Genomic DNA, 13,901 nt, shown 5'->3' with positions numbered 1-13,901 from the left:
TGTTCTGCTTTCATCCAACAGTTCTTCCAGGAAATTGGCTTCTAGTGTGTTTCCCATTTAGACAAAGTGATCATAATTCCTTAAACAGAAAGTATTTACTAAGCAGGAAGGCAGGAACAATATAGTAGACTCTGCTTAGCTCTGGCCTCAACTTTTTTTTTTTTAACCCTCACCTTCTGTTTTAGAATCAATACTGTGTATTGGCTCCAAGGCAGAAGAGCAGGAAGGACTAGGTGATGGGGGGGGAGGGGTAAGTGACTTGTCCAGGGTCACACAGCTAGGAAGTGTCTGAGGCCAGATTTGAACCTAGGACCTCCCGTCTCAAGACCTGGCTTCAGTCTACTGAGCCATGCAGCTGCCCCCCTTGCCTCACTTTCCAGGGCTTCAGTTACCCTTGGTCAACCTCGAGTTCCAATGGAAAGAGAGGGTGGGAAGAGATGTGCTGCTAGATGGAGGATTGGTCCAAGGACTCATGGAGGCTGGGGAGAGGCAGGCAGTACCTTAGAGGAGACAGAGGGAAGCCAGACACCTGGGCTGGCAGCTGGGTGGATGGTGTGGGGTAAAGGTATCCTGTCCTGTCTTTGGGGAGGAGGAACACAGGCATCAGTAGTCTCTCTGCAGTAGTGGTCTCTCCCTATCAGTTCCTCTGCTTTCACTTGGAGGCTTTTTGGGGGTGGGGGTGGGGGTGATGTGTGGGAGGCCACAAAGGGCTGAGCTGAGGGACATGAGCAGGCAGAGAACATAGTCCTAAACAGTAAAGTTAACAGTTAAGGTGAGAACTGTCTGTATAGAGTTTGGTACTATCTGTGCTTTCAGGCATCTATGGGGGTTCTGGGAATATATCCTTTGCTTAAGCAAGAACAGTGAAAACATGGGGCAGCTAGGTAGTTCAGTGGATAGAAATCCAGGCCTAGAGAGAAGAGGTCCTGGGTTCAAATTTGGTATCAGACACTTCCTAGTTGTATGACCCTGGGCAAGTCACTTAACCTCAATTATCTAGCCTTTACTGCTTTTCTGCCTTGGGACCTCTACTTAGTATTGATTCTACAATGGAAGGTAAGGGTTAATAAAAAAGAATAAGCAGAGGGCAGCTGGGTAGCTCAGTGGAGTGAGAGTCAGGCCTAGAGACAGAAGGTCCTGGGTTCAAACTCGACCTCAGCCACTTCCCAGCTGTGTGACCCTGGGCAAGTCACTTGACCCCCATTGCCCACCCTTACCAATCTTCCACCTATGAGACAATACACCGAAGTACAAGGGTTAAAAAAAAAAAGAATAAGCAGAACCCAACTATCCACCCATAAACCTGAGTCANCTCAATGATTCTGGGATCTATACTATTCGCCAGATCTTCTTTCCAACAGGCTCAGGGCCAAATACGGTGACTACAAATGTTTACTTGCCTGTCTATGGTAGGTGGTCCTGCCTTCTTCCTCTCCTCAGGGCCATTCACCAGCATCTGTCACTGTGCCTCTGGCTCTCTTTCCTGGGAGGGGGATTGGCAGAGGGTCCTGCTCTCTGTCTAGATTCTTAGTTGATTGAACAACCACTTAGGAAGACAAATGATGGAGGAACTAATGGGGGATTAGGGGAGAAGCATGATGCCTTGGGTGAGGGTGGTAGGAGCTTGGGGGTCCTGAGGGTGAAAAATGGAGGATATGAGCTATGAGGGCAGCTTATAATGAGTAGGATGGGGGAAGGAAAATCTGGGTTTCAATCTCAGGTTTCTTAATCCTAACAGTGAGGTAGTTGCCTCATTGGTGAACCTTTTCTGTGTTTGAGTGCCCAGAGGGCTAACTCAAGCTGTCCACGAGTCCCTGCATTACTGGAGAGAGTTGAGGGAGAAAGTGCTTGCTCTGAGTGGCTGGACAGAGGGTTGGGGCATGTAAAAATGTCCTCAGGCGCTGGGAAGAGGGGGAACAGAGCAGCTCCCCGAATGCTTGCTCTGCATGTGTGCCATGTTTTCACCAGTGCTGCTATAGAAAATAGTGGGAAGAGAGAATCTGTGTTCCAATCCTGCCTCTCATACTTACTACTTATGAGACAGTAGTTAAGTCCCTTCTACTCCCTGGGCTTCAGTTTTCCCGTCTGTAAAGATGAACTAGACTCTCTCTAAAGATTCTCTGAAATTCTGGGTTCTAAGATTTTCTAGTTCTAAGGGTAAGACAATCTGTGGTCTAAATTCACTTCTATCCCTGATCTTCTGTGTTCTAAGGTTTCTTCCAGGTCTGACCTTTCATGGCTTACTTTTTAAGTTCTCTTTCAGCGTTAACATTCCATGTTCTAAGGCTTTTCCCACTTTTAACTCTCTGCGTTCTCTTTCTAAGTTTTCTTCCAGCATTAACACTCCAAGTTCTAAGGGACCTTCTAGTCTGACATTCCATGTTCTAAGTTTTTTTTCCTAGGTGTGACCTCCCAGGTCCTCTGTTCTAAGTTCCATTGTACCTCTGACATTCCATGTTCTAAGGCTTTTCCCACTTTTAACTCTCTGTGTTCTCTTTCTAAGTTCTCTTCCAGCATTAACACTCCAAGTTCTAAGGGACCTTCTAGTTTGACATTCCATGTTCTAAGTTTTTTTTTCCTAGGTGTGACCTCCCAGGTCCTCTGTTCTAAGTTCCATTGTAGCTCTGACATTCCATGTTCTAAGGTTTCTGATACCCCATCTTTTCTGTTATAAGGTTCTTCTGAGTACTGATGTCCTGTGGTTCTTTGATGATCACTCAGTGTCCTCCTGGATGATCACATAGCTAGCAAAGGGCTAAGGTCAGATTTGGACACAGGTCTTCCTGACTCCAGGCTCTATCCATTGGAACACTTAGCTGCTTCCATTGTTGTTGTTGTTCAGCCATTTCTGTCATGTCTGACCCTTTTTGACCCCATTTGGGATCTTCTTAGCAGAGTCACTGGAAAGGCTTGACATTTCTTTTTTCTTGCCCATTTTCCAGATGAGGAAACTGAGGCAAATAGGAGGAAGTGACTTGCCTGGGGTCTCAAAACTAGCAAAGTGTTGAGGTTGGATTTGAACTCAGGAAGATGAGTCTTTCTTAACTTTTGGTTCAGAAGTCAATTCACTGGGTCACCTAGCTGCTTCTAGATACAAGAAAAGGTAGATAGGTAGGTGGAAAAGAACATTTGTAGAAGGTTGGATTTGAGTTAAATTTTGAGGGAAACCAAGAATTCTGAGGGAGGGGGGAGACATGCAGACAGACACACAGACAGAAAGAAAGAGACCAGGGGTGGGGAGGAGAGAAATACAGAGATAGACAGAGACAGAAGAGTCAGATTCAGATGGAGAGCCAGAGACATACAGAGCCAGAGAGCCAGAGATAGAAAGACAGAAATAGACGGAGAGACAGAGAGAGACACATACAGAAGGTCAGACAGCCAAAGAACCAGACAGTCATGGAGAGGCACCCAGAATGTAGAGAGACCCTGGAGAGAGCCTGAAGGAACCCTGATGGTAAAGGGGCAGGAAACTGAGGACTGATGAGACAAGTAAGAGGAGAACCAGAATGGAAGAGGACTAAGAAACCTTGGAGAAGAGTATCCAGATGGGAGGAGAATGTGGCCTCCAACATCCAGCAGGGCAGAGAGCTCAGGAGTGCTGAGGCTGGAGAAAAGAGTGTTGGATTTGGAAGATGGTTGATGCTTTGAAGAGAACCATTTCATCCAAGTGATGAGGTCCCACAGCTGCTCTAAGTTGTCTTCCTAAAGCTCGGGGCTCATCATGGCACTTCTGACTCTACGTCTGGCAATCTACCCACTGGGCTATCTAGCTGCTTCCTTAGTTTCAGTTCTGAAACAGAAAAGTGGCAAGGGATACACCATCAAGGTTAAATGACTTGGCCAGGGTCATGGAGCTAGGAAGTGTCTGAGGTCAGATTTGAATAAATGCTTATTTACTGATTGATGAATAGAACAGGTGCTTAATAATGACCAGTTGAGGAAAGTTAGATGTCTCCATGGAGTTCTGGGTTCAAATTTGACCTCAGTTCCTAGAGATCCTGGGCAAGTCACATAACCCCATTTGCCTATTCCTTACCACCCTTTAGACTTGGAACCAATATTAAGTATTGATTCTAATACAGAAGGCAAGAGTTAAAAAACAACAACAAACAACTATTGATTGAATTGAATTGGTGAATTGTGGGGCTGTATAAATGTGAGCCGGGGGCAGCTATGTGGCTCAGTGTATAGAGCACTGGGCCTGGAGTCAGAAAGACATGAAATTCAAACTGATATCAGACACTTACTGGCTATGTGACCTTGTTCAAGTCATTTGACTTAATCCACTGGAGAAGGAAATTGTAAACCCCTCCAGTATCTTTGCCAAAAGAAAAACACCCCTTAGCCAGTGCTGGCATGCTATGGTCCACAGGGTCGTGAAGAGTCAGACACAAATGAACAATGACATGCCAGGTATTATCTCTATTTTCACTCATCTCCAACTAAAATTTAGTGTTTCCTCAATTATGAATGGAGGCAACAAACATTAGTCTAAGAAGGATCTGTAGGTGTTGCCGGACTGCCAAATACTCCATGACACATGGAAAGGTTAAGGATCTTTGGTCTAGATTGGTGCTTCACAAGCCTTTGGATCTCAGGTCCTCTCCACCCTCTTGAAAAATGAGGATCCTAAAGAGCTTTCATTTATGTAGGTTGAATTTAGGAGTGTATTTGTGAATGTTTAACAACCGGCTCTCTGGAGGAACAGGTAGGTAACACAATGGATAGAGATCCAGGCTTGGAGTTGGGAGGACCTGGTGACTGATCCTTATCACATCAGGCATTAAAACCTCTTAGTATTATTATGAAAATAATTTTGACCTCGTGGGACCCCCTTGAAAGGGCCTCAGGACCCTCAGGGGTTCCTGAACCATATCTGGAGAACTGCTGGCCCACAAGATCCCTTCAGACCACCCCAGCTCGAAACCCCATGAATCCATTGCCTGTATCTCTCTGCGTTTCTCCTCTAGAGCAGTTTTTTCCACCGAACGTAACGGTCCAAGATGACAGACCAACGGAACACCTGGGCTCAGTGAACCTGTCTTGTAGCCCTCTGAACAGTGGGGTGACCCTTCGCTGGTTTGTAGACAATGAACTGGTCATGGAGAGTGACAGACTCCAGCTGTCTGCAGACAGAAGGACTCTGACCATCCCCAGGGTCAGCAGGAATGATTCGGGAATCTACCAGTGTGAGGCCCGGAATGAACTCACATTCAGCCTGAGTAGCCCCGTTGTGATAAACGTGACCTGTGAGTCCTGGGGGACGAGGGAGGGCGATCTCAGCCAGCTTCCAGAGGTCAGGTTAACTGGACAATTCTCTTGGAGCAGCCCACCCATCCTACTATGTGACTACCGCCACTGTGGTGGGCACTAGGGATACACAGACAAAAAAGGAACAGCCCTACCCTCCAGGAAGTTCCATTCCCATGATGGAAACTATTTGTATCCACATAAGCAAATACAGAGTATACTGGCGCAAAGTAATTTAGGTAGTGGTGAAGGAAGGCCAGGAAAGGCCTTAGGCAGATGGTAGCATTTGAGTGGAGCTATGAAGGGGGCTAGAGATTCTGGGAATTGGAGGTGAGGATGGAGAGCAACTGTGGGATAGAGATGGGGAACGAAATGTTCTGCATGGAGAATAGCAAGCTGGCTAGTTTGGAAGGCAGAAGGAGCAGAGATTAGTAATATATAATAAACCCTTTAAAAGTAGACTGTTGCCAGATAGTGAGGGGTGAGATTGTCATCTCTCAGACCACTCTACTTGGTACAGTCATTGGTTTTTTGGAAAATCTCATTTTATGTTCTTTCTTTTCTGGTCTCTTCATCACCATGTGAAATCTAATTATCCAGCTATCTGTTCCACATACCCATCCATCCATGTATTCACCCATCCATCCATGTACTCATCCATCCACCCACCCATCCACCCATCCACCCATCTATCCATCCATCCATCCATCCATCCATGTACTCATCCATCCATCCATCCATCCATCCATCCATCCATCCATCCATCTATCCACTCACCCATCCACCCATCTATCCATCCATCTATCTACCCATCCTTCCATCCATTCATCCATCCACGTACTCATCCATCCACCCAACCATCCATCTATCCACCCAACCATCCATCCATTCATCCATTCATTCATCCATCCACCCATCCTTCCATCCATTCATCCATCCACGTACTCATCCATCCACCCAACCATCCATCCATCCATCCATCCATCCATCTATCTACCCATCCTTCCATCCATTCATCCATCCATATACTCATCCATCCACCCAACCATCCATCCATTCATCCATCCATATACTCATCCATCCACCCAACCATCCATCCATTCATCCATCCACCCATCCTTCCATGTACTCATCCATCCATCCATCCACCCATCTGTGCAGTATTTATGCAGGGCCTATTATGTGACAGAAAAGAAGGAATGTGACATGGTGGATAGAGAACTGGCTTTGGTGCCAGCTAATACCTGAGGCCAAGTCCTAGCCATGACACACAGGAAGTGTGTGATCCTGGGGAAATCACTTAGTTTCTCAAGGCTGTCTTTAGGTAAACTATGGCCTAAGGGCCAAATCCAGGTCACCATGTTCAAGTTAAGAATGGTAAGGCAAGGGCTGTATAAAACAGAATGAGTCACACACACTCTTCTCCCCAGGACACCCAGAGACAAAAGCCCTTTGCAACTATCTCCTCCTGACTAACTCCCTTTGGTCATGTCCTTCTAACTGTCACCAACTGCCAGGCAGCACAGCAGGGGGTCTTTAGCTGCCAAGAGGCACAGCAGAGGGGTCTCCAACTGGAAAAAAACCTTATTACTCCTTTTCCTCTTAAATATAAAAAGTAGAAATTAATAAAAAGTATCTTAACAGTACACGCATACATAAAAAAGTACACAGTAACTTTGAGGAATAAAGACTTTATAATTGGGAGAAGCTAAAATGTGCTGTGGATAGCCTTGGAAGGAGAGAAAGCTAGAAACAATATTGAGCCCTTGATAGCTGGTAGCAGGGAAGAAGCAGGTCGCCCTTGGAGACCTGCATTGAAATTTCTAGTCCTAGTTGCGGACCTCATCTAGAATGTCACAGTATTTTCTAAGCCTCAAGTGGCCAGCCTCCATTCCTGAGCTCTAAAGATGTCTGTCGCTGGCTCCTGATTTGCCTTGTGACCTCCTTGCTAGGGTGTCTTGGGACAGTTGTCCTGGACTCATGAATCCCTGGTTGTGGGCTTTCAGGGTCACCCATTTTCCAAGCTAAAAATGAGCTTATGAGGAATCCATCAACAAATAAATATTAATTAATTAATTGTTCATTGATTTATTATTCTATGTGCTAGGGGATTATAGAGCCATAAAACCACAGAATTTTGAGGACTTTTCAGTCATAGAAATCAGGTTAATAAATCTTTGGAAACACAAAGAATCTTCGGAACTTAGGACCACGGAATGTGAGTGTGGGAGGGACTTTGTAAATAATTTCATTCGATGCTCTCATTTGTAAATGAGAAAATGAGAGGCTTAGAGAGGGGAAAGGACTGGCTCAAAGGCACCGGAGCAATCCATCAATGGGAGAGCCCAGAACTAGATGCCAAGTGTGCTGACTTTGAGCTTGGGATGCCTTGGAAGACTAAACCAGGGCACTGGTCTGATCTGAATAGAGAGGGATGGTTGGCCCCAGCTCACTGGCCACAGCAGAGATTTCCCTGCTGTCCCACATTTTCAAAGTGAAACTTTATCTTCTCTTATTTAGATGGTCCAGATCCGCCCATGGTCAGTTCTGTGGGTTCAGATTTTGTCATCGGATCCAACCTCACGCTGTCCTGCTTTGCCAGCTCTAATCCTGCAGCTCACTATACTTGGTGGGTCAATGGGACTGAGGGACCATCTGGTCAGCAGCTCTTCATTCCAAACATCTCCAGGAGAAACTCAGGAGTCTATGCTTGCAAGGCTACTAATCCCCTCTCTGGCCTCCACAGCACAGTAGAAACAGCAATCAGTATATCAGGTAAGTCATGGCACGTAAGAAGTGATACTCTAAGGGTCAGCTAGGTGGCTCAGTGATGGGAATTTAAGAGATGGGAGGTTACGGGTTCAAATTTGACCTTAAAAACTTCCCAGCTGTGTGACCCTGGGCAAGTCACTTAACCTCCACTGCCTAGCCTTTACCACTGTCCTACTCTGGGACTAATACACAGTATTGATTCCAAGATGGAAGGTAAGGGTTTAAAAAGAAAAGTTATATCTGAGGAACAAAATATTCAAGTATGCTAAGTGGTTCTGGGAAGCATTGGCTTTCAGGATAGTTTGAAGTTGGATGTGCACAAGGTGGGGTGTCTGCCCTCAATGCCTGTGCTCAACGTGGGGGAGACCCTGAGTTTTGGGAGTGGGTGCCAGTGGAGTTTGAGCATTTTATAAACATGAAACTTTTTTTTTGGTTGTTATTGATGTTTAGTTGTTTCAGTCATGTCTGACTCTGTGATCTTGGCACAAGTACTGAAGTGGTTTGCCATTTCCTCCTCCAGCTCATTTTTATGAGGGAACTGAGACAAATACAGTTAAGTGACCAGCCCAAAGTCACACAGTTTATAGGAGTATGAAGCCAGATTTGAACTCAGTAACACGAGTCTTCTTAACTCCAGATCTGGTGCTCTATCCATTGTCAACAGCAACAACACAGAAATTTTCTTTTATTCATTTTCCCCATTTTTATTTCATTTCTAAATTTTCTCCCCTCTCCTTCCCATTGAGAAGGCATGCAATGTGATACTCATTATGCAGGTGAAGTCATGTAAAATATATTTCCATACTAGTTGTATTGTCACAAAAAAAGGGCAAAAAAAAAAGTGGAAAAAATCTGCTTCAATCTGCATTCAGAGTTCACCAGTTCTCTCTCTGGAGGCAGATAGCATTTCTCATCGTAGTTCCTTTGGAATTGTCATAGATTGCTGCATTGATCTGTGTAGGTAAGTTAAAGATAGAATTTTAGAATCAGAGATTCACAGATATGGATAAAGGAATGGGAGAATCCATAGGACTTGGTAGTTGAGGGAATATGGGAGGGGAAGGGGGGAAATGGTCCAAGTAATGAGAACTTAAGTAGGATGGCAACCACAGCCAAAGAGATGAGGAGAGAGGTAGTAGAGATAATGCAATCCACAGGACTTGGTAGCTGACGGAAGGTGAAAAGGGAATAGGGGCAAAGAGAGGGAGGAAGAAAAGCCTAGTTGGCCCAGAGGTCCTGGATTTAAATCCAATATATTCTACTTCCTGACTTGGTAAAGTCAAGCTAATTGTTTGGTTAATCTCCTTGATTTAGGCTAAGCTCCTTGGACTTCAGTTTCCTCATTTGTACAATGAAGGGTTCAATCAGATGATCTTGGATTTCTATTATCAACCAATCCATAAGTATTTAATATGTTCCAGACACTGTGCTAGGTTCTTGGGAGTTAAATGTAGTTGGACTTAACCCCCTCCATGGTGTCCTAAAGGTTCCCCCCAGAAACATCTACTGATATTGAATTCTACTTTTTCATCTTCTCCCAGAGACACTGACCCAGCCGGGTGTTGTGCTCAATAACTCAGGCCCAGTTGAGAACAAGGACTCAGTCAACCTGACCTGTGTTCCTCCAAGGAGTACGGTGGCCATCTTCTGGTTCAAGGATGGTGAGGTCCTCCTCAGAGGTCGCCGGGGGCTAGACCTGTCTCCAGACAACAGGACCCTTACCTTGGAAGTTGTCACTAGGAATGACAGTGGCCTTTACCAGTGTGAAGCCAGGAATCCTGCTGTGGCCAGTATCGGTGCCCCCATCACCCTCAAAGTCATCTGTGAGTCACCATGAATATGAAGAGTGATCAGCAGAGAGCACTTGTCCCTACTCTAGAGGCAGAAGGGCAAGAAGGAAAATGTTTTGGATTGGGAGTCAGGGATCCTGCCCCTGGACAGTGAGAAGAACATCAGTTCTGGAGCTGCCTTTGCAGGGATATCTGAAGCCCCTACTAGCTCAAGTGTTAGATTACTCTCTGTAGGACTATTCTGGCTTCTAAGCCTCAGTTTCCTCAACTGCAAAAGAAAAGGTTTGGACTAGATGGCTTCAGATTCCTTCTAGCCCTGGCCATCTGTTTCTATCTGCATGACCCTTCTGGATTCTGAGTCTCAGTTTCTTTAAATGTAAAAGAAGGTCAACTATATGACCTTTGAGGGAATCCCACTCTGTCCACTAGGGATTCCACTATGTGAACAGATAAGTAAAAGGAAGAGGATCGATCTAGGATGATCAGGATCTAATTTCAGAAAAGGACACTGAGGAGGCCTTACAGGGATTATAAAAGATGATATCATGCTCAGTTATCTTTTCATGAAATGCAGATTGATCTCTTGAATGAATCAGGAAGGTAACAAGGGAATATGATGAGGGATAGTAGGAGAAGACTCTGGTTGACTTCTTGTTCCCTCACCCAGTTCATGCCTCCTAACTGATATTGTTCCTCTCACATAGCCACCAATCCCTGCCTGGCTTCTGAGAGAGGTAATTCTTTAGATTCTCCTAGAAATTCTATGTTGATCTCTCTCCATCCCCTATTTTCTTTTAATAAGCAATCCAAATTAGAGGTTGGGTTCTCAGAACAGAGCAGAATAGAGAATATAGTAGGATAGAGAAGTTGAAAACTGGAAGGGAAATCATAGGATTTAGACCAGGAAAGAATGTTCAAATCAAGAATATCAGATCTGGGAGGGGCCTTTGATCATAGAATGTTAGAGAGAAGGGCCTTTAGGACAGAGAATATAAGAACTTCTAGGGCCCTTAAAACAGAGAATGTCAGAGCTTGGAGTGCTCTTAGAACAGAGAGTTTCAGAGGTGGGAGGGATTCTAGAACAGTGATGGCAAACCTTTTAGAGACATGCTGTGCCCCACTCCTGTCCCCCAGAGACTGTGTGCCATGCCCCACTTCCCCACAGAGTGCCCCACACAGAGGAGGGAGAAAGCACTCACATTGGACTGCTGGGCAGAGGGGTGGACAAAATGAAAAAATGTTCTTGGAGCAAGTGAAGAGGGGGAGGGGAGTGGTCCCAGTGCTCTGCTCCCCTCCAGCTCTATCTGTGAGTCACCCACTTAATCCCCTGTGTGCTCCCATTGGGCTGCTGGGCAGAGGGTTGGGTGTTGTGAAAAAATGTCATCAGGCATGGTGGAGAGGGAGAAAGGAGCAGCTCTGCCTGAGTCCCTCTGGCTTTCTAGTAATGAACTCTTGTTGGGGTGGTTGTGGGGAGGGTGGCACATGTGCCCACAGAGAGTGCTCTGCATGCCATCTTTGACACATGTGCCATAGGTTTGCCATCACATAGGTTTTGCCACCACTGCTCTAGATCATGGAATGCCAGAACAGAGAGGATCCCTAAGTACTACCCAATTTGGCTCCTCATTTTAAAGATTTAGAAACAGAAAACCCAGAAACTTTTCATTCTTTGTGCCTAATTATTATTCTGTTTCTTTCTAGATGGTCCAGATATTCCCATTGTTACCCCTCCAAACTCTACCTTTGTGGAAGGTTCTGCCCTCACCATCTCCTGCTTCTCTGACTCCAATCCTCCTGCTCAGTACAGGTGGGAGATTGATGGGACACCTGGGCCATCAACTCAACATCTCTCCATCCCTGATGTCTCTCTGGACAATTCAGGTGTGTACACCTGTGAGGCCTCCAACATCATCACCCATCACAGAAGCACAGCACAGGCAAGGATCCAGGTGTCAGGTAAGTGGAATTTTGGGCGGGCTCATTCTGTCTATTAGAAATTCCAGATTTCTTCATCCAGAGACCACCTCCTCCAAACTTTAAAGAACACAGATAACTTCAGCTTTCCCTTGAGGCTAGAGGATCTACTTGGGGCCTTGTGACTTCTGTGGATTGAGTTCTTTTGACCTGGGATGCAATGGGCTTTGCAGACAGATGTCTGCCCATCCCAGCCGGTGGTTACTCAAGGACAGTGTGGTACAACAGGAAGAGACTCACTAGTGTCATGGTGTCATAACAGAATTTTTTTTTAAAGTTTTTTTTTTTAAACCCTTGTACTTCGGTGTATTGTCTCTTTTGTTAATTTGATTGGTATAATAGTGAATTAGTAAATTAATGTATCTAGTCCTATTGTTTTTATTATATTGGCTTAGTGAACAATTATTTTGGCTCATGAACAACCCTAGCCTTACTCTTTTTGGTTGTTGTTGTTTTTTAAATCCTTAACTTCTGTGTATTGGCTCCTAGGTGGAAGAGTGGTAAGGGTGGGCAATGGGGGTCAAGTGACTTGCCCAGGGTCACACAGCTGGGAAGTGTCTGAGGCCAGATTTGAACCCAGGACCTCCTGTCTCTAGGCCTGACTCTCACTCCACTGAGCTACCCAGCTGCCCCTTCATAACAGAATTTTAGCAGCAGCTCCAGTGTAAAACCAGCTATGTAACTTTTGGCATATCCCTTCAACTTCCTGGGTCCCAGTTTTCTCACTTGGGTGTTGGAAAAATAATTCGAGAATCATTTAGTCACTTGACAAACATTTATCAAATGCTTATTATATGCCAGGTAGGGGCAGCTAAGTGACATAGTGGATAGAGCACTGGACCTGGAGTCAGGAAGACTCATCTCCCTGAGTTTAAATCTGGCCTCAAAACACTAGCTGTGTGACCCTGGCAAGTCATTTTAGCCCTGTTTGTATCAGTTTCCTCATCTGTAAAATGAGCTAGAGAAGAAAATGGCAAACAACTCTAGTGTTTTTACAAAGAAAACTCCAAACGGGGCCATAAAATGTTGGACATACTAAAAAAATTACTGAACAAGAACAACATGTGTCAGGCACTGTGTTAAGGGCATCAGATATAAAGAAAGGCAAGAATGCAGGCCCTGCCTTCAAGGAGCTTAAAATCTAAAGGAGAAGACAGCCTGCAAAAATTGTATGCACAAGCTATCTTTAGTGTAAATATAGAACTTCAAAGTTGGGAGAGACCATCTAGTCTTATTAGAAACCAGGTAAAGAATCCCCTCCATAAGAAGCGGTTCTCTATTTTCTGGTCTATTGTTAAAGAATCCATCTCAGTATATTACAGTCAGGCACACATCTCCAGCCTCAGAAGAATATGAGAGGTTCCTGAGAGTATTGCTAAGGTCTACATGAGCTCCTTTTATAACAACCTGGGGGCCGTGAACTTGGATTAAAAAAATCTTTTTTGGATAACTGCATTTCAATAGAATTGGTTTCCTTTGCGATCCTATGGATTTGAATTCATCACCAAAAGCATGATTTGGAGTAGGGGTCTGGCTTCACTGGACTGGCTGCCCAGGGGTACAGGACACAGAAAAAGGGAAGAACTCTTGCCTCACTGGCATTCCCTAGGACCATGAGTTAACCTGGCAATCTGCCCTTTGCATTACGTACGGATGCCACGGGATACACAGAAATGTTTGAATTCTGATCATCCCTGCCCTGCCCTGCCCCAAGGAACCAACAGCTTACTTGGGGAAATAAAATAGGGAGTCATAAAAAGGTCCCTGCACCCCGTGTGTTTCTGTACCATTCCCCCACCCCCAATAGACTTTCTATGACTGGGTGAAAAAAGACTCAGCCAGTATGAGGGCCTGGTGGGTGGGGCTAGTTATCAGGGAAAGTCTTCCTGGCAGAGGTGGGGAGCTGAGTGATGACCCTTGAAGGATAAAGCTATGCAGAAGTGATGAGGAGGGCATTTTATGCCATGCAGGGCAAGGAAAGCTGGTGGAACTGGATTCAAATTTTGGCTACAACTAACTTCCTTTCTTCCTTCCTTCCTTCCTTCCTTCCTTCCTTCCTTCCTTCCTTCCTTCCTTCCTTCCTTCCTTCCTTCCTTCCTTCCTTCCTTCCTT

The 13,901-nt window shown here is 45.2% G+C and overlaps 1 protein-coding gene across 1 annotated transcript in view; it reads left to right on the top strand.

Moving 5' to 3' along the window:
• Nucleotides 1-4,933: 4,933 nt before the first annotated feature.
• LOC123240855 (carcinoembryonic antigen-related cell adhesion molecule 5-like) overlaps nucleotides 4,934-13,901 on the top strand; it is a 53,860-nt gene continuing 44,892 nt past the window's right edge. The window contains exons 1-4 of the mRNA XM_044668568.1: nucleotides 4,934-5,252; nucleotides 7,774-8,028; nucleotides 9,567-9,848; nucleotides 11,517-11,771. Of these exons, the coding sequence (XP_044524503.1) occupies nucleotides 4,934-5,252; nucleotides 7,774-8,028; nucleotides 9,567-9,848; nucleotides 11,517-11,771 (1,111 nt within the window). The remainder of the gene's footprint in view (nucleotides 5,253-7,773; nucleotides 8,029-9,566; nucleotides 9,849-11,516; nucleotides 11,772-13,901) is intronic.

The sequence above is a fragment of the Gracilinanus agilis genome, chromosome 3 (genome assembly GCF_016433145.1).
Source record: "Gracilinanus agilis isolate LMUSP501 chromosome 3, AgileGrace, whole genome shotgun sequence".
Lineage (NCBI taxonomy): Eukaryota > Metazoa > Chordata > Mammalia > Didelphimorphia > Didelphidae > Gracilinanus > Gracilinanus agilis.
This window is presented reverse-complemented; position numbering and strand designations above follow the sequence as displayed.